The sequence below is a fragment of the Caretta caretta genome, chromosome 10 (assembly GCF_965140235.1).
Source record: "Caretta caretta isolate rCarCar2 chromosome 10, rCarCar1.hap1, whole genome shotgun sequence".
Taxonomy (NCBI): Eukaryota; Metazoa; Chordata; order Testudines; family Cheloniidae; genus Caretta; species Caretta caretta.
This window is the reverse complement of record NC_134215.1, coordinates 78,822,452-78,843,089: the sequence shown is the minus strand read 5'-3', so window position 1 is coordinate 78,843,089 and position 20,638 is coordinate 78,822,452. Positions and strand designations below refer to the sequence as shown.

Below are 20,638 nucleotides of genomic sequence, written 5' to 3'. Positions count from 1 at the left end.
ACTTGAAACGGGGATCTCTGTTTCCTTTCTGAAGGCGCCTGGCTTTATTATTAAAGCAGCTGTGTCTGAGAAAGCGGTAGGCTCTGTTTGTTGTTGTGCGCACCAGAGTTTTTCTGACTGTAAGAATTTCTCTTGGTAGATGAGACAGATTGGGACCGATCCTGTGCTTCTGTGTGCACCAAAAATTCTTGTCAACTTTAATAGAAGTTTTCAAGGTGCAAGGAATTGCAGGATCCAGCACTGTGTCTTTAAAAATACCCCCTCCCCGTGGCTGTACAATGTATCCTTCTGATCAGAATACATGAACTGGGCTTTCCCTGAGCAGAGGTTATTGGCACAGTCACACCATGAGAGAAGTTTTCCCACTAGGCTAAGGGGCTGCTGAAGGGCCCTCTGCATAATTAGAAGGTGATTGATTTTGTTTTGTAGATTTGCAAGGGTGTTGTTGAGTTACAAGGATAAATTTAATGTGATGCTTTTGTTTACTTTGGATGGTCAGCTTTAGTACACGTGTGTGTATGTGTGTGGGCGTGTGCAAGGGAGAGAGAAGTAAATACGCTTGTGTTCTGTGGTAGGTTGGTCTTGGATGGGAGCAAAAGGGAGTAAGGTCTAAGATATTTCTTAGAGCACTCGTTAGTGCAGTATCTAAGCAATCAATCTGAGGATCTAGCCCTAAATTACTGGGTAAAGCAACTGGAGCAAAGAGTATTAATGTGTCACCTATCTTTGGAGAGGCCATTGGGTTACCACCCATCCGGGTTTTCCCAGATAATCCTGCTCCAATGCTTGCAGGACATTTATAGCTCCTCGAACAACTCCCGGGACCTCTTAAGCGCAGTCATCTTGCACTGTGGGACAATGTCGTGATGAAGCTTTAATGCAACATGATGCTACCTTCAGTGATAGAGGCAGGCACACAGGATTGGGGGTCAGGAAATCGTGAGTTCTTATTATATTGGCTCTGCCACTGACTCAGTCGGTGACCCTGAGCAAGTCACCTTGCCTCTCTTGGCCTTGGTTTCCCCATCGATAAAACGGGGATGATAACACTTTGTAGGGTGGTTGTAGCCTGATGAATTCGCTAATATCTGAATGTGGAATCTGAATGTTTTTAAGCCAGTGCAGCTCTGTTGAGATTGGGCAAAGATTAACTTCTGCTGAGTGATTTTTGCAACCAGAAACATCGTTCATTTTTCCAGCCCCAGGGAGACTCTATGAGGTGAAGCTGGTGGCGTTCAGTAAGCATGAAGATGGCTACGCGGCTGTATGGAAGGGCAAAACAGAAAAGGCATCAGCGACGGCAGTAGGTAAGCAATACCCCTGTGACTTCATAGGGCACTTCTGAGCTATTTCACCCGTGAGCTTCTGCCCACATGTTCTGCTCTCTTCTGCTCTGCCCGGGAGTCTAAGATAAAGGTCTGGGATAAAGATATGGAGGCAGACATTTAGGAATCAAAGAGACAGCAGTCGTGATCTAGCACTGGTGTCAAACATGATCACTTCCATGGAGAATGAGCAGGGCCATCCGAATTTTTAGAGCCACCAAAAAGTGGGTAATACAGATAAATAATAATACAGACAAATGCGTCAGTTTCATTATTTGTTTCCCTTAGTGGTGAAATTAGGCCATTATTGTGATCCACAAAGCGTATTCTATCTGTTCATGGTTAAGGCTAAGATTTTGTCACAGATATTTTTAGTAAAAGTCACGGACAGGTCATGGGCAACAAAGAAAAATTCATGGAAGCCGTGACCTATCCCTGACTTTTACTAAAAAGATCTGAGACAAAATGGGGATCTTGGGTGCCCACACCACCTGCAGCGGGGCGGCTGTGCAGGGGCTAGGAGCTCCGGGGGCCCCCACTGCGGATTGGGTGTCAGAGTTCAAGGTCCTCCCACCTATGGCTGGAAGCTGCCGGGGCCCCCCCAGCTGCAGTGGCCGGGAGCTTGGGGGTTCCCCTGCCGCCCATGCCCACAATGGCTGGGAGGTCGGGGGTTCCCCTGCTGCCCGTGGGGGCCAGGAGCTGTGGGGTACCTCAACACTCTGTGGCAGCTTGGAGCTCCAGGGGCCACCAGAGGCAGCGGGGGTACACTGGAGATCCCTACCCCCGCGGGCGGGGGTAGAGGTGGGACCCTGCAGCTCCCCACTGCTGCAGGCTGAAGTCACGGAGGTCGCTGGAAGCCACGGATTCTGTGACTTCTGTGACCTCCATGTCTAAATCGTAGTACTTATGTTGCCCAGTACAATTGAATCTGAGCAGCTGGCAATCTTTAATTAATTTATCCTCGCACATCCTGGGAGGCAGGGCAGTTATCCCCATTGCACAGATGGGGAACTGAGGCAGAGAGTAACTAAGTGACTTGCCCAAGGTCACATAGGAAGCCTGTGGCAGAATAGAGAACTGAGCCCAGGTCTCCCCAGGCTAGTGCTCTAACCACTGGGCCCATCCTCCTCTTGATTCATCAGCAATGACTGCTCTTCTCTGTCCCATGCCACTGATACGTGTATATTTCTTTCTTCTTCCTTCATGTACCATAGACCCTCCAGTTCAGAAGGGCCCCCCGCTGCCCCCAGCCCATGTCTATGCAGAGTCCAACAGTTCAACCTCAATTTGGCTCAGGTGGAAGAAACCAGACTTCACGACTGTCAAGATCGTCAATTACACCGTGCGTTTCAGCCCTTGGGGACTGAAAAACGCCTCTCTTGTCACTTACTACACAAGGTAAGTGTGTCGCGCAACAGGCTGAGCGACACAACAGCTTCCTTGTTGGAAAGAAAACAAACATACGGGAGAAACGTGGGAAACCTCGCGGCAGGGTGGTTTAGTATGTCCAGGACGCATGTGACTCTGACTTGTATCCATTAGCTCAATTCTAAATCAGGGCTGGGCAAAAAGCGGCTCCTGGAGAATGGTCCGTACCTGAAACACAGAGGTGGGGCTTAGGAGAAAGCAGGCATTTTTCCATCTTGATTTGTAGGGGCCAGCCTGCACTGCATGCTGGGATCTGTAGTTTCCACATCTTTGTATTAAGGATAAAGCCAGCTGAAGTATTTTCAGCCCCAAATATTCAGAGATCATGACATTTAAAAAAAATACAGGGTTTTGGTTTAAAAATCGTGACATTTAAAAATATATATATAACAAATTTGGCGTGGCTCGTACATTTGTCTTCTGGGTTTTGAGGCTTTAGCGGGGTCACGTTTTCAATCTTTTCTCTGCAAGAAAATCATAAATAAATGAACTGTCATGAAGGCTAGAAACATACTTTTATTTGAATGGAAGCTGTGATTCTCACGTAATCCCATGACTCCTGGAGCTTGGACTTTAAGAAACATATGAAAGATAGTGAGACTTGTGATAGAATTTGATCCGCTCCATTGCACTCACATCTTCTCTGGCCCATGGGCGCCTGGTAAGTTGCTGAGGTGGCCGGCAATGGGACCCCAGCCTGTGTTAATCTGCCCTGCGTGTCTGTGTTCCTTGGCAGTTCTGATGAAGCTATTCTCATCAGTGGATTGAAACCCTATACCAAGTATGAGTTTGCAGTCCAGTCTAATGGAGTTGGGATTGACGGACCGTTCGGCAGCGTGGTGGAGAGGTTCACCCTTCCTGACCGTAAGTACCGCACCGTGGTGAACATAAATCCCCAAACTCACGGAGCTCTCCCTGATTAGAGGAAGGCCAGTCTCACCTCATGTGCCTTGCCCACTAGTGGAGCAATGACGTAAATCTCTGAAGACCGTTTTCAGCTGCCAATTCTGTCGTTCCCTCTGTGTACTCACTCAGCAGATGTAACGTGCTTGTACACTGAAAGGCCTGGGAATCCGTCTCGCTGTCTCTTGTCATCCCTCAGTCCTCTTCTGCATCAATGGAGGCTGAGAGCCATTTGAAAGCCCAAGAACCGGTCCAAAGCCCACTGAAGAGATGCTGCCATTGGACTTGGCTTTGTAACCATAGAGGAATGGAGGCAGAACTCGAGAAGAGCAATTGATATGAATCAGGGCAATTATGTTTATTTCAGATTTGAGTTTTCTTTTGTTTTCTTGGGGTGGGGGGGGTGGCGATTTTCTCTAAGAAATCCTGCTTTCTAGTGAGGTGCCCGGGGCTGCCCTGGGGGTTGCTTTGAGCAATGGGTCCTGGCTACGGCTGACAGATGTTGTCAAAATGAGAGTCGTTGAGCCTAGCGTGTTTGTGTAGAGGCAGTGGCAGGAGTTTGAGCCTCCCACTCTGCCCTAGGGCTGGCAGAGGCTGAGAGCCCTGGGGAACATGGCTAGCTCCGGTAAGTCAGGGGATAACCTCTCTTGTCCAATAGCAACTTCCAGTGGCTGCTTTGGGAGTGGAGTTAACTGACTTTTAACTGACTATCATTTGCGGATGATACTAAACTGGGAGGAGTGGTAGATACGCTGGACGGCAGGGATAGGATACAGAGGGACCTAGACAAATTAGAGGATTGGGCCAAAAGAAATCTGATGAGGTTCAATATGGATAAGTGCAGGGTCCTACACTTAGGACGGAAGAACCCAATGCACAGCTACAGACTAGGGACCGAATGGCTAGGCAGCAGTTCTGCGGAAAAGGACCTAGGGGTGACAGTGGATGAGAAGCTGGATATGAGTCAGCAGTGTGCCCTTGTTGCCAAGAAGGCCAATGGCATTTTGGGATGTATAAGTAGGGGCATAGCGAGCAGATCGAGGGACATGATCGTCCCCCTCTATTCGACATTGGTGAGGCCTCATCTGGAGTACTGTGTCCAGTTTTGGGCTCCACACTACAAGAAGGATGTGGATAAATTGGAGAGAGTCTAGCGAAGGGCAACAAAAATGATTAGGGGACTGGAACACATGAGTTATGAGGAGAGGCTGAGGGAACTGGAATTGTTTAGTCTGCAGAAGAGAAGAATGAGGGGGGATTTGATAGCTGCTTTCAACTACCTGAGAGGTGGTTCCAGAGAGGATGGTTCTAGACTATTCTCAGTGGTAGAAGAGGACAGGACAAGGAGTAATGGTCTCAAGTTGCAGTGGGGGAGGTTTAGGTTGGATATTAGGAAAAACTTTTTCACTAGGAGGGTGGTGAAACACTGGAATGCGTTACCTAGGGAGGTGGTAGAATCTCCTTCCTTAGAAGTTTTTAAGGTCAGGCTTGACAAAGCCCTGGCTGGGATGGTTTAATTGGGGATTGGTCCTGCTTTGAGCAGGGGGTTGGACTAGATGGCCTCCTGAGGTCTCTTCCAACCCTGATATTCTATGATTCTATGACTTTGGAGGGTGGCTCCCATCCAGCTGTGGTGGTAAGAGAGCTTTGCGGGCGGGGAATTAAAAACCAGAAGGGGGCAGGGGGCTCGGAGGATCCCTTGCCCGAGGATAAGAAAAGCTTCGGTGTATTTTAATGTTGTATCTCTTCCTGAGCTGTGCAGCTACACCCGTGTTTTCCTGCTACTCCTTAGCTTGCTGGCCAGGACGGACAAACTCCCCACTGTTTGTGCCTCAGGGAGCACACCCTTCCATTCAGCTCCAAAGTCAACAATGAGCAGCCCTGTTTGTGCACCATTTGCATCCATCCATGTTCAGATCACTCTGGTGTGCGTGCAGATCACTCCGGTGTGCATCCAGCCACCCAGCTCCCATCTGCAAATGCAGCTTTGGCACGAGCCCACTTTTGGGGGTACCAAATTGGAGGTGTGTCCCAAAGAGCTGAGCTTTCACCATTTCCCCTTTGGTTCCTGTTGAACGTTTGGGGCAGTCGTCGTATCCTTTGTCTCTTCAGGGCCATCGACGCCTCCATCCGACCTCAGGCTGCAACCGATCAACCCATATGCTGTGCAGGTGCATTGGTGTCCTCCAGTCGAACCCAATGGCATCATTGTGGAGTATGTCATCCTGTATAATGCAAACAACACACAGCCCGATGACATGTGGACTCTGCTGAGGAAAGAAGGTGAGCACCTGGAGTAGCTCAGGAGCGTGTCCATTGGGCTGGGTCCAGAGTGGAGGTGCGTTGACTTCAATCCTTGTTGGGCACATGTGCCAATCCTAATAAATGTCAGTTCAGAATCCCCCCATTTCCCTGGCCCTCTCTGCTTTCTGACAGGGGTCATGCGTCTCTGCTGTCTAGCCTCGAAACACTGATAACAGAAGCCTAATGAGCTGGGGGACAGATAATGTTGAGGAAAGGCTGCGCTAGCCTGCAATACAATTAGAAATAGAGGTGGCGGAGGAGACCCACAGCTGAGAGCAGAGCATGAGCATTGAGAAGAGACGTGTGGGAGAGGAGGTGTGTTTGGAAGCAGGTGGGTTCTCTTGCCAGCTGCCTCTTTAGCAAGGCTCTTGGGTGCTCTGTGGATCGGGGCTGCAGAGAGACAAGATGTTATCGCTAGGCAGGGAAAGAACTTCCTGTTGACCGAGTGTCAAGGCTGTGGCTCAGAGATAAGAAAGGAGGAAAGCGGGTGGGTCGGTGGTTGAAAGACAATGCTGCATGTTTGCGGCTGCTCAGAAGCTAGGCCCTGTGAGCACATCGGCCACCTGAGATCATCCAGGAGGCCCTCTGCAAAACCAGGTCACTCCTATGTGTGGCGGTTTTCATCCGATAACGGTGTCAGGGCGGAGCTGCGGGCTGGGGAGGTGAAGCCCATACGAGTGAGCGGAAATGGTCCGTGTAAGGTGCAGCAAGAAGTTAAGAGTTCAGCTGGTCATTTCTTGCAGTTTGTTCACCCATTGCCCTGAAGGAAAACTGAGCTTTTGAATGAGAAGACAGAAGGATACAAAATCAACAGGGCACACATTAAATGGGTTAAAACCTGCCTAATTGCTAGGTCTCAAAATGTAACTGCAAATGGGGAATCAGCTTGCAGCGGGTGTATTTCTAGTGGGCTCCTGCAGCGATCGGTTCTTGGCCCTACGCTATTTAACATTTTATCAATGACCTGGAAGATAAGATAAAATCATTACTGAGAAGGTGTAGAGATGACACACAGCTTGGGGGAGGGGTAAACAAGGAAGAGGACAAGTCCCAGATAGAGTGATCTGGATTGCTCAGTAAGCTGAGCGCAAGCAAACAATATGCATTCAGGACGGCCAAACGTAGAGTTAGATATCTAGGCACAAAGAATGGGGGACTCAGGCCTGGGAAGCAGTGACTCTGGAAAGGACTTGGGTAATCAGCTGCACAAGGTGGCCAAAAGGGCTAATGCGATTCTTGGATGCAGAAAGAGGGAAATTCAGCAGGAATAGGGAGGTGAAATGACCTCGGTAACGGCACTGGTGCAACCATTTTGGAAATACTGCGGCCCGTTCTGGATTCTGACAGATGGGAGAGGGTCAGAGAAGAGCCACAAGAATGATTAAAGGATGAGAAAACCTGCCTTATAGTGATTGACACATGGAGCTCAATCTATTTAGCTCGACAAAGAGAAGGTTGTGGGGTGATTTGACCCCAGTTGGTGAGTACCTACCTGGGGAACGGAAATGTGATGATAGAACAATATCCAATGGCTGGTAGTGGAAGCGAAACAAATTCAGACGGGAAAGAAGGCGCACGGTTTTCATCGGGACGGTAATTAACCACTGGAACAACTTACCAAGGGATGTGGTGCATTCTTGATCGCTGGCTGCTTGTAAAACTAGATCGGGTAGTTTTTTAACAGATGTGCCCTAGTTCAAACAGGAGTTAATTCTGGGAATCCTAGAGCCTGTGCTATGCAGGAGGTCAGACTAGATGATCACAGTGATCCCTTTTGGCCTTGGAATCTATGAATCTGTGAAAACGGAAAGGGTCAGAAATCTCTGGGGATGTATGGAGCTGAACTGCAGAGGCTTCTGATTGAATATTTCAAAATGGATGTTAATTAGGAATTAAAGTTAGCACATAGTGGATTTGGATTGGGACCACATCCTGCCAACAGCTCGGCATGTAGAGAACTTGACTGATGAGAGTCCTCTCAGTGACTCAAATGGGATTGCTCACTGGGCTCAATCCATGGTAGCACAGAGGCGGTGGTCTAGGGGTATGGCCAAGGAACGACATAAATGTCAAGATTTTCAGGCCTGAAGGGACCATCTGATCGACCTCCTGCATATTACAGGCCAGAGAATTCCAATCCTGCGTCCAGCCCAGAATTTGGGAGCACGAGGCAGTGTAGCTGAAGGAGAGGCTTCAGTGAGATTACTCATGTGAGTAAAGTTTCACACAGGCAGGGTCAGGCTGCTAGTGAGTATATTAGTTAGCTAAACCATAACTGTCCTGGGGTACAAAAGGCATCTCTTTACGTTATACTGCTCCCAGACTCTGCTAGCTCGGAGAATGAAACAAAGTTCTGCAACCCCCCAGATAGCATCTAAACCGTAAACATTAAACCTTCTCACCTGCTTTTGAACAGGAAATACTTTCAGCACCGAGGTGCATGGCTTGGAGAGTGACACCAGGTATTACTTCAAGATGGGAGCAAAGACCATTGTAGGGTCCGGGCCGTACTCGAATGTAAAGGACGTGCACACCCTTCGCGAGAAGCGGTCAGGTATTCCAGTTTTTACTACCCCAGGAAGCATGCCCTGGTCTCGAGATGTCACTCTGAGCATTGAGTCACGCTCCATAATTGCCCGTAGTTATTAGTGTTGTTTAGTTTTGTGTGCCAGCCAACGTGAACATGCTTAAACCGTGCTGGGGGCCAAATTCAGCGTGTGCGCAGCTCTTGCTGACGTCTGTGGCAGTTGCCTATCCGTATCTTGGGGCAAGGATTTGGCTCTAATTGCCCATCTTGCAGCGATCAGATTAGTTCATGTAGCATTAAGGCAGCTGAATCTTTGACAGATGCCAGTTTGCTTTTATCTGCTTCAACGGTCATTGCCAAGTACTTCTTATGATAGTGTGTTGTGTGCGTATCTCTTTGTGTGTGTGTCTGAGATATGGGTCCAACTTGGGGCCAGTCGTCCCACTACCCCTGGGCTTTAGGGAACACTAGCTCTGGATCAGTAATTGGTCCGTTGGGCCCATTTTATATCCACGCGCCCAAAGTCGGTGTTTTTCTGAAGGCACTGGATGCTCTGCGTCCTCTTCCTGGTAGGGCTTGAGACGCTGACTCGACTCTGTCCTTCGCCTACTAGATGTTCTGGATACCCACTCGGTCACCGGGATCATCGTGGGAGTCTGCTTAGGTCTCCTCTGCATACTCTTCTGTACGTGTGCCAGTTTCCGCAGCAGCAAGCAGAGGTATGCGTTGCATTATCCGGACAGTAAGCAGAGCAGAGCACCGATGGGGAGCAGCACAAAAAGCCCCGTCAAATTCTTTCCCACATTGAGATGTGCTCTGTTGTAGAACAGTTGAATTTAAGGCAGTGAAAGATGCAGGCCCTAAAAATAATCCACGTCTTTCAATATAAAATTCCTTCTCTGTCATGTTGCTTTGCGGGGCGTGCCCGTGACGGAGCGCTGTTTAATGAATGCAGTCTGGTTTGCTGGTTTGTATGCTGCTGCAGTAGCTTTTCTTTAATCTGCATTGTTAGAGTAATGGTTTTTGCAGCAAAATAGAATGCTAATTGCCGTATCAAAGAACATTATCCTTCCTTCCTCTCTGCATATGCACAACATGGCTCTGCTGCATTTGGGTGCCTGGCTGATAGCTGTAAGCATGCACTGAGCAGCTTTGTGAGCTTCCAGCAGGGAAGACTGTTAGAGGGTTCCCTTTCTTCCTGATGTAATGGAGTGGGTTGGCATGGTCGGGGCCAGATCCTTATTTGGGGTATATTGGCTGAGTCCTATTGATCTGACCTAGGTGTCAGAACCTGCCCTGTAAGTGCTTACAAAGGAAATCATTTGAAGCCCAACTTTTGATGTAAGCCGTAGTTTTAGAGAGAGGCATTGTGAGCAGGTGGACTGAGCACAGGGCTGGGACCTAGGAGCTCCCGAAGTCTCATCCAGGCTCTGCCACAAACCCACCCCCATCACGTAACCTCCCTCTGTCACCTGTAAAATGGGGCTGATGAAACTTAGCTGCTTCATGTGGGGTGTGATAAGCATGAGTGAGAGGTAGATCCTGGCCCTTGTCTCTCACTCCCGTTACGGGGCACTAAGGACCAGCCACTGTGATCTGCTGGACAGGGGGCGGGTTGTAGAAATGGCACACTGTGCTTGTTACACAGCCCGGGCTCAGGGTGTGTTGGCAATAAGTGGTGAGCACAGGGGCCTTAACACTGATCCCTGCACCCAGCAGAGTAGCCAAAAGCAGAGCCGTTCCAGTCCTGTTGATAACAACCCAAGCAGAGAGGGGCAGTTTGGTCCAGCATCTGCCACTGCTCACGAGTTGGGAGATGACACCCCTTGAGCTCTGACTGGCTGGACAAGGGAGTCCAAGGCTGTTTGCCCTCCGAGGTGGAAACCTTTGTTTGTTTTCCCATCCCCTGCAGGGAGGCTCTGCCAGGCCTGGATTCTCAAGCCTCTGGGAATCACAGCTCCTATCACCGGGGCAGGCAGGGACCGCCCGGGCCCAGCGCCAAGTCTGATTCTCATGAGCTGGAATCGCTCATGTCCCCGCTCTCTGAAGAGGTTCCCTTGCCCCTGGTGGACATCACAGAGCTGACGGAAGTACACAGCCTCATCCACACCAGCCTTCCGGATGACAGCATCCACGGGATAAGAAAGGTATCGCCAGTGCGAATGCTTACCACCGCCTTGCTCAGATAACCCTCTTAACCTGGAGCGGCACCAAGGAACCAAGCAGAGTTGCGTCTGATTTCCCCTCTGGCTCTGGATGGATCATTTCAGGGCAGGCACCATGCTAGCAAGGGGGGTTCCTGTATCACCTGATGCTGAGAATCCCTGACTACAGAGTATTATCAAATGTATTTCCTCTAATATGGTTATCCTGAGCTGTTTTCCCCCCAATACACTGATTTTCATATCCAGCCATGTTAAGAATTTCCCAGTTCCTATAGCGAGTCCATGTCATCGCCAGTGCCAGAGGAGGACGTTCCCTGGTGATGCTTTGGGGTTCACCCAGACCAGTAAGGGGGTGTGTCACCACCTGCCCTGTAGACCTGGGTACTTCTGTGCTGTGCAACTTTGGCTCCGAGCCCTGCCACCAGCAGCCTGCTCATGGGACAACGGCCTCACCCTGGCCTCCACCAGCCTGGTTCCTCCTTGCAGGGCGACACCAACAGCCCTTTCAGTCCTGAGAGAGAGAGAGAGAGTGTGTGTGTGTGTCCGTCCCCCCAAAGCTGTCTGCCCTGCTGCAGCTCTTGCCTTCCAGGCTAAGAGGACCAAGCTCTCAAAGGCTTGAAGGGTGCAGTACCCCATCGTCCCTCTGTGATGGTTACCTCCAAGTCTTTCAGAAGGTCCTGATATCCTCAAAGTTCATCTTTGGTTTCAAAGCCAGGAAGCCGTCCTGGGGGCTCAGCTCTCTGTGTCCTCCACAGAGCTGACGCCATGTTAATTTTTGCAGTCTCCTGGGATTTTGCAATGCAAATGAATGGCCCATTGTTCTTGGCACACCTGGCTTGATTTGTCGTTGAGTCCAAGAGGTGTTGGCCATTCTCCTTTGTCTGGAAAAAAACTTTTTTGCTTCCTTGGTTTGTTTACAGATCCCAAAAGAGAGAATATCCATAATGTCACATACAGCATTGTTACGTACATTTCATAATGATTTTAGTGACCAACGTGGTGTTAGTTTTCCATTGATGTATTACAAGACACTTTCTAAAGGCAAGAGTCTCAGAGCTCCCGTGATGTTGACCTATGGATGCTGCTGTAGCTTCAAGGCAGGAGTAGATCCCCTGGCTGCAATGATCCCATTTTGGGGAAGGATGGAATAGTGGATGGATCTCCATAGCTATGGATTTGTGATCTGTTGCTTCTGCCACAGTCCAGCTCCACCTCATCTCTGGGAACACAGCTCTGCGCTGTAGAGTAGAAAGGTTCTTCTCCCAGCAGAGCTGCCATGGTTCTGTTCCACCCAGGTCCTTTGTGCCGTTGTGCAGGGCAGGATTTGTTACTGATGCCTCTGTGTTCAATGCAAATGTCATAGTGGCCTTCACCGCTAGAGAGACAAGGGAAAAAGGTCTCACCCTCTACTTAGCACCAATATGAATCCATTAGGACCAAACCACATTCGTCCTCTAGAATTTAATAGGGGTGAGACAAACAGAGTTCTGTAGAAAACTAATAGGGATTTTTAAAAATTAAACCGATAGCATTTAAAAGAGACTTAATATCCTTTCTTTAGCTTTTCTCGTCCTGTGGAATTCTATAGGAGGGATATAATTCTCCATTACATTCTGTACAATGGTTAAAAAAACGCCTTATAGAAAGGTCCTCATTATCTAATTCTGGACTTTCCCATAAGGATTCTGATGAAAGCCAGACCTTACTGTAGTTGACAGTCAGCCATGCAAATTCTGCAGAGTGAATCTCCCTTTTTCAAAGGTTGGTAGACTTGCAGAGTTGTGCTGGGGTTTTTATCTGCCTGGCATGTCTATGGGCCAGTGGCAATATCATTACAGATGCTGATGTTTACTAGCCATGAGCCTAAATCCCCCACGTTTTGGCCCCAGGCTTCCTCAAAGTTTGATGGTGTTCTGGACCAGGGCCTGGGTTTGGACCAGTCTCTGGTATTAATAGAACTGATCCAAAGCCCACTGAAGTCAATAGAAAGACTTCCATTGGCTTCATCAGAATTTGAATCAGGTCCTGTGTTAGCTCCTTGAGCCCTGCTGTAGAGCATGTTTGTCATCAAAAGGCCCCACAATAGCATGTTGCGATTCTACAAAGGAGAAATTCCTCCAGCCTTTCGGTAAGAAAGATGATGCTGGACTCTACCGTGTTGTCTGTCTGGTCATAACTCTGGTTCAGTTGCAAGCCTGGGGCAATTTAATGACCATGACCAAGAAACTTGACTTTCCACTTAAGACAAGTAACTGTACAAGGACGTTGTGGCAATCAGTAAATCAAAAGAGAGATGCTTTAGCTCAAGCTGACGTTATGGACGTGATGCAGAAATGATGGAGTGAAATTCTAGGGACTGTGTTTTGCAGACGTTCGAACTGGATGATCATAATGGTCCATTCTGGCCTTAGAATCCATTGATCTATGAGAGAAGGTTGAAGTGGTTGTTGGCGAAGGGCAAAAGAGGATGACAGTTTCTCTTTGGATGGAACCAATGAGATTCTTGGTTTATTTGAAAACGAGCATTGAAAGCAAAACCAGAATGCTGGATCGGAGAACTTGTATCGAGAAATATCTGAGGCTTTTTATAGAGAAAATTGTTTTGTCCTGTCTGATATTGTGGATGCACTCAGGTTTCAGTCCCCTTGGGACTCCTGCTAAACTCTGTGAGATCTTGTGGCCACAAATTCCACAGATTAATGATCGGGTTTCCAATGCAAATATTTGCGTTCACAAATTCGACATCTGCTTTCTACAAATACTCTCCCCAGTATTAACTTAAAATGTGCCGTTTTTATAAACATCAAGTTCACCAGCATGTTCACGGAGAACAAACATCAGGAAGGTGACCTCAATTGAAGGGAGCTTGTGTTTTTATTTGTGGATCTGTATGTTTGGAGGTATTCTCCGAGCTCTATGTAATTTGCCTGACATTGCCTCGTCTTTCTCGTCTCCCTGCCCCCTTTTCTCTCTCAAGCAATGTCTGAAGCATTTCATTCCATTAGGGAACCTTTAATTGGCCTAATTTAGTTAATCTGTTTATGTCTTTCTTTGTAACCCGGGGAGAGTGTGTAAGGTAATTAGGAGGTTGAGTGAAACAGGCGCATTGTGAGCACAGAGGATTTCATGTTTGCATCAATCATATGCTTGTATGTCACTGGTGTTAAGGTGTATTCAAGATAGAAAACTTTAATCAAATCTAAGTGCAAAATAAGGGAGACGTGTGAGAGCCCGGCCTTGGAGAGTTTGCCTCTTCGTTAGGGAATGAGCAGATGTATTCTTTTTGATATGCCACATCCTTGTCTTCCTTAACCGTCACAAGGGTCAAAGCGATTCACCTTGGTTTCCCAGGTGTTCCATCGGATCAAGACTAACAGGAAAAGATAGGAGAGAGCGTGAGGTTTCCTGTGTAGCAAGCACAGCTCCTTGCAGTGTAAGTATTTAAGCGTTGGGTTGCTTCTCTTCCCCCCCCCCCGCCCCCGCCCTTTTAACAGCCCTTTCCATTAAATGAGGAACAAATGTTTTTCTTTAAAGAGTTACTTTGCCCCTGATCTCTGATTCAGGGTCCTGGAGGTAAAACTCTCTGCCCAATTGAGTCACTTTCCTCCTGCCTTTTGGGGATAATAAATCCAGATCCCTCTATGGATACTGCCCAAGCGGGAATTCAGTCTCTAGAAACGCAAGATCTGCTCCCCAAAGGAGCACGAATGCCAATCACAGTCTGTTCAGGGTTTGTCTTCAGAGAGTTTAAGGCCTCAGAATCTCAGTATCTTAGAGTCCTGTCTTGGCGTTCGGCAGATGGATTATCAAAGATCAAAGGTTTGCAGAGTGTACGGTCTGGCCGCAATTTAATCTGCTGAGTGGGAGGCTGGCTAATGCTCCTACATCCAGGGTTTCACTTTCAGTCCCAGTCTGCCATAGCTTCTGGCAGCTCAGCAGGGTCTTGCTGCCTGCATTGTTGGACTGTCTATGCCATGGAGATGTACATGCTTCTATTCAAGTGCTGTGCTGTCATCTGCAGCACCTTGGATTTGCTCCTAGTCTCCAGAAATCCTGACTCCTCCATGAAATTATATTGGAGAGCCACCTGGGCTTGGTGAGCAGGAGACATGCAGGAGCGTTAGTCTCACAAAGCCAGAAGATTGCAGCCTCCAAAGCTGTGACCACAAAGCTCAGACAGCCAGTAACTTCCTGGTTCTTGTACTCTGAGAAAGTCAGTAATATATTTCTGGGGCAGCTGTGTTACCACTGGACAGCAAACCATATACAGTATCCTGGAGGATGCCAAGGAAAAGTGCACGTGCTTGGAACGAAATCTGCCAGCAGATCGGATAGATTAAGTATCTGCACTCTCTGCAGAGCTACTCTTGGGGCTTATCTCAGCTTGACCCAGCATGGGTGTGCAAGAGGGGGGAGTGCAAGCATTCTCCCACGCACCCCACCCCATGCGGGGGGCTGGACACAGTCAGCATCCTGTAAACGCTGCCGTGCTGGCCCCTGATTCAGCAACGAGGTGTGTGCGGAAAGTCAAGCAGGTGCTTTACATGCTTTGCTGAATCGGGGCCCTACTTTCCCTGGTGGCACTAGCCTCTGCCAGGGGGTGAGGTGCTAGCCCAGATGCCATGGTGGTGGGGGCCAGAGAAGAGGCGTAACCATGACCTGTTCCTGGTTTAGGGTTTTTTTCATAAACGATTCTCACCTCTTCCCTAGCTGAATTCTAGCTGTGCCCCTTAGTATCATGTGACAGCAATGCCGCTAAGTAGCTACCACCAGCCCCGCCCTGTCCCCCATTGGAACAGTCTGGTAGGGGATGCCATCGAATGCTAAAGAAATGATATTTTTTGAATCCCTGCTGGTGTATTGGAAGGGTTTCACTGGAAGAATCGGGACATTATTTTGTTACAAAGAAATGGATACAAACGTAAGGATCCATGTCTTCAAAAGTGCACGTGTGAGGAAGCCTGGCTGCGTACATATAGAGCATGGTCATCCGCGTCGACTGCACCAGGATCTTCAGTGCTGAATGCACAAAATCCTACCCACTCCTTTAGCAGGCAGCAAGGAGCAGGCTGTTGTAGTTGCTGGACATGGGCAGTGGAGGGAGACATCACGACATGGAGTGAGCTAGTGTATTGTACAGACGCTTCCAAAATTCCAAACTTAACCTGTGCACTTAACTCAATTCGTGAGCATGCCCCAGGTGCCGTGTGCATGCAGTCAGGAGCATGTACATCTGGACACTGTAACTTAGAAAATGGGGACCATAATTCCAGCAGATGTAGTTTTCTGCTCTTTGGTCACTGGAGAGAGGCCTGGCCTTATAGTTACAGCTCAGGGCTGTGCGTCGGGAGATGAAAACTCTGTTGCCAGTTCTGACAGATTCTTTAAATAACCTTTGTCAAATCACTTAACTTATCCTATCTTGGTTTCCTCAACCATAAAATGGTGATAATGCTACTTTCCTACAGTAGTGATCATTAAAATCAGGACATATCTCCTTGGCAACTGTTAAATTTACCATGGCATTTCCCATCCTAAGGAAATTGAGTCCTGTAAATACCAAAAGGGGCTGTACAGCTTAATTCATGAAGACTTGCAAGCCTCCGATGGAAGGTGCTGTCGAACTGAGAAGCATTTTTCTTCTTTCTGGCTTTTCCTCTTTTCTCTCTTTCTCTGAAATTTCTAGAGTGAAACAGACCATAACATAAAAATTCTTCAGGCATTAGTGTGGCGCGGACGCTAAGCTGTAAATCCATCGGTACTCAGGTGAACAACTGAATGAAGGGGCATGGCTGGCAGAAGCCTTGTAACTGCAGAGATAGAGATAGCATCCAAATTGTTGCAAGAGGGCTCTGTGTCTGTATAGAATGTAAATAGGTAATGGATCAACAAGGTGCCAGGAGATGGGGCTCAAGAACACATGCCAGAATACATTGGTTGTTGCATGCGGCAGATGGCATCCCCTGTGCAGTTCTTTACATGAGTGCTTAACCTAGATACTCCTGCCGCAGGTAGTGTGAATACGTTGGCTAGGAGCCATGGAGATCGGAGTGGAGGGAAGAGTCTCACAGTGGGTTTTGGTCCACTGTGCAACAGACCGAGCTCTGCTGTGCTGAGGGGATTTTTGCTCTGAGCTGTGAGTGAGGCTATAAAAACCCCTGGCGTGGAAAGCAGTAGAACAACAGGAAAGTGGGGGACTTAGAAGAATGACCCCAGGAAAGCCCCACTCAGCAGAGAAGAGATCCAGTCTGGTTTGTATAGGAAATTGCACCTTCGCCAGGAGTTTAGAGTTTGCTCATCTTCTCCGACCCTGTGTCTGAAGCCCCGGAGGTACTGCTGGCTCTGTGGGGTGACCTCATCTCTTTCCAGATGAAAGGGACACTGTAGGCAATTTTCGCTCTCTTTTAATGTTTCTTTTTCTAGTAAACATCACGAGGCCACAGCACTGGTGGGAGGTGCCGAGTGCCACTCCAGAGACAGACATGGTATCCCACAGAACAGGCCTAACGCTCATAACACCTCCCCACCCTTGGCTTCCCTGCCTTTCCTGCACCTCCAGCCTGACCATTGGCAGGGAGGAGGTCATTCCATCTCCACGACGCTGCCAGTTGGGCTGGTGGCTTTTGTGATGTGGGTGCCCGTCCCCCGGGAACTGGGCTGAGACCCACCAAGCCCATTGCACCAAACAGCCCTCAGTTGGTAGCAACTTGACTCATCTCAGACTAGTGACCCAGAGGTGAAAATCTCTGTGCCCCATTATCCCTCCAAAGTGCTATTCAGCCCCACTTACCAGTATCTTCCTGCTGCCCACTCCTAGGGAGCTGTATGTTTCTCAGGCAGTAACTTGAAATTGAAGCCTTCCTGCCTGCTGAGCAGAAGGCTTTTGTAGCCACTTGGGGTTCTGTGCAGGGATACTTCCTCCCTCATAGCTCAGAGCAGTGCAATTAAACTGTAGCTGGACGGGCAAGCCTCTTCCTCCTTTTCCTCCTCCTTCTCCAAGCCTGTAACCGGCCACTAGGGGATGCAAGAGCCCAATGCATGCTGCACTCTGCCCTTCCCCTGCTTCCAGCGCAGGTCCGACCAAGGAGTGACGTCCCCCGGGCTGCTCCCAACCCGGGTCTGTCCGTGGCAGTGCGCATTCTCGCCCACTGCGTCGTCCCTCCATCCATCCTTGCAGCTCTAGATGATTGTGCAACAGATGGGCTGCAAGATATTAAATTATAGCAATTGCCAGATGGGCATTACTTGGAGACAGAAATCCCCTGGCTCTCCAGGGAATGGGAGCAGCATGACACCGGCAGGGCAGACTTTCCTGCCACGCCTATGTGCTTTAAAGCAAGACCTGGTTGCAGGGAGCTGGATGTAGGGACAGGAGACTAGGGCAGTCTCCATGATCCAGTCACTCCTTACCCTCTATGCTGTTAATGCCGTCAGATAACCAGCAAGGATGTGAATTCCAGTCCTAGGAACTGAAATGAGATAGCTCATTTCACTGCGCTGTCCTGGGTTTGCATTCAGATCATTTAACTAGAGATGAAAGGCTGCATCATTCAGCCCCTGAGCTATCCAGCCCGTTCCTGACAGGTTTTGACATTAACAGGAAGGGAGTTCAGCCTAATGATTGGGGCAGAGGAGTGCCAGCAACAAGATCTAGTTCTTCTATGGGGCTTTTCCCCAGTAGATTTCAAGGAGCTCAGCATCGTTAGTGCCATTTTACAGATGGGGAAACTGAGGCCCAGAGCTGTGAGGTAACTTGGTCAAGATCACCCAACAGAGCAGTGGCAGAGCCAGGAATAAAACCCAGGTCATCTTAGTGTCAATCCAATGCTCTACCCACTTGGCCACACGGACTCTGGAGTATTGATTTCAGCTGTGCCGCTGATTCACACACGTCTCTGTACCACAATCCCCCATCTGTAAAATGAATACAATTAATAACATTTACCAGTCTCCCAGGGTTATCACGGAGCTTTCTTGATTTAAAATGCTTTGAGATCCCCAGCTGAAACATGCTCTATATGTGCAATCTGGTATTATTCTTGATCCGGATCTTTTGACAGCTCAAGGCTTAGCACATGTTGCTACTGCAATTACTCTTACACAGTTTGATGTAGCTGGGATGCCACGAAATTGGCAGTAACACGGCGACGTGACCTTTAAAATTAGTAAATAGGCTCTTGGATTCGAAATCATTCAGCCAGAAATCTGTTGTTCTGTGAACACCTTGCGCTTGAAGTTACAGCTGGGTTCAAAGAGCTGCTCTCAGTGCTTGTACGTTCTTTCTCCATTAATTCACATTGAGGCTCTTGGTTTAGCATTCAGTCATATTTAGGGCTTTCCCTTTTGATTTTTCTTTATTATGGTATTACCACAGCCTCGAGATAGCCCAATTGAGACTGGAGCCTCTGCTGCACTAGGTTCCATATCGACACACAGTTAGAGAGAGATACTTTTATCATACCCATGCTGCAGATGAGGAAACTGAGGCACGGAGACACTATGTACAGGAAGCCTCTAGCAGAGCCAAGAATTGAACATGCCTCTCCAGCCCAGTACCTTAACCACAAGGCCATCCTTTCTCCTTGCTTATAAATAAACATTTGAACCGCCCAGCTGTAATGAGAGCTGGTTGCCACTGCAGGTGAGCTGTCAGCAGAGGCCAGTTGGTGGCGCTCCTGCATAGTGCTGGCAGCTGCTTTGCCAGAGGAGGGTCATGCCCCTTTTGGGATAGTTTTTTGTCCGTCCTGCAGTGTGTCTTCTTCAAATGCTGGTTTTCAGTTGTCATCGGGGGAATTGCGGATGCGCCAACAGGCTAACTAGTCCTGCCGTTGACCCATCTCCCACAGCTCCCTTTCCCTCCCAAATGTACCTCCTAAACACCACTACCTTTGGTATCCAACAGGACAGGCGATAAATGATGCTTATAATGTAGTGGCTAAGGGTGGTACAGCTCTGTCTCCCTCTACTGGGTGGGGCAGATTGAAAATTTTCTATTTAACTGGTTTTGACTCAATGACATTTTTCGTAAAATGTGTACGCTTGCCATGGAAACTCTTCGTCCAAGCACTTAATGCTCAAAAATCCAACATTTTCAACACCAACACCCAACATATTTTGATTTGGAGACAATACTGGAGTGCCTCATGGGAGTTGTAGTTTGGCTGCCTCATGCCGCCTCCATTCTTCTTAACAGGGCATGCTCCGCAGTGGACTTTAGTTTCCTTGATGCACTACAGAGGCTCAGGAAGAGGGTAGAGAGTGGTGCATCATGGGAGATGTAGTGTGGCCACTTTTTTCCCCTTTTAGTTGAAATTTGCCGAGGAGGACACTTGCCAACCAGTTCTAAATAAGAGCCTTACTCCTGCTGACAGCTAACAGAAAGTCTCCTTTATCTCAAGTGGTCGAGGCCTGAGCTTTTTTTTGTATTGGGGTCCAATGTTCCTGGGTTCTATCCCTGCTGCCTACCCCGGTGTCTGTATGTTTTCATGACATGGGGTCATTGCACCCTCTTCTACAGACTGAGGCACAGCTTCTGTAATGAATCGACTCTCTTCAGCGGGGTGCTCTTAACTCGAAAATGGGCACGGCTGAAATTTCCCATCGTTGTCTTGCATGGGATTTAAACTGAGTCTAAACAGATGTGATCCCAAAGCAAATAAGGTTTCAGGGTGGGCTGATGATGTGAGAGGCAGTGTTCTTTAGACTCCTTTGGCACTCAGGGTATAAATGGCTATGTACATATTCTAAGTGTCGATCTCCAGCTAACAGAGTTGCAGGAAATCACAAGCTGTTGCTGGTGAAGGAAACGTGAACCAATACCATCTTTACCAGCAGTTGCTGATACTACAAAGAGGTTACAGGGGAAAAGTCTATTTGCTTTGATGAGTTTAGCTGAAACTGAAATGTCTTTGCTCTCGGCCCTTTATTGGAAGATGGTTATGTATTCCTTCTCTCGTTTGATGCGAACAGTTTATTATTCAGAGAGT

General features: G+C 48.4%; 1 protein-coding gene across 3 annotated transcripts in view; it reads left to right on the top strand.

Moving 5' to 3' along the window:
* Positions 1-20,638, top strand: part of IGDCC4 (immunoglobulin superfamily DCC subclass member 4) — a 194,108-nt gene that overhangs the window by 148,334 nt on the left and 25,136 nt on the right. For all 3 annotated transcript variants that reach the window (XM_048866842.2, XM_048866840.2, XM_075133220.1), the window contains 7 exons: positions 1,200-1,307; positions 2,540-2,723; positions 3,490-3,617; positions 5,769-5,939; positions 8,377-8,514; positions 9,101-9,206; positions 10,400-10,634. In XM_048866842.2, the coding sequence (XP_048722799.2) occupies positions 1,200-1,307; positions 2,540-2,723; positions 3,490-3,617; positions 5,769-5,939; positions 8,377-8,514; positions 9,101-9,206; positions 10,400-10,634 (1,070 nt within the window). The remainder of the gene's footprint in view (positions 1-1,199; positions 1,308-2,539; positions 2,724-3,489; positions 3,618-5,768; positions 5,940-8,376; positions 8,515-9,100; positions 9,207-10,399; positions 10,635-20,638) is intronic.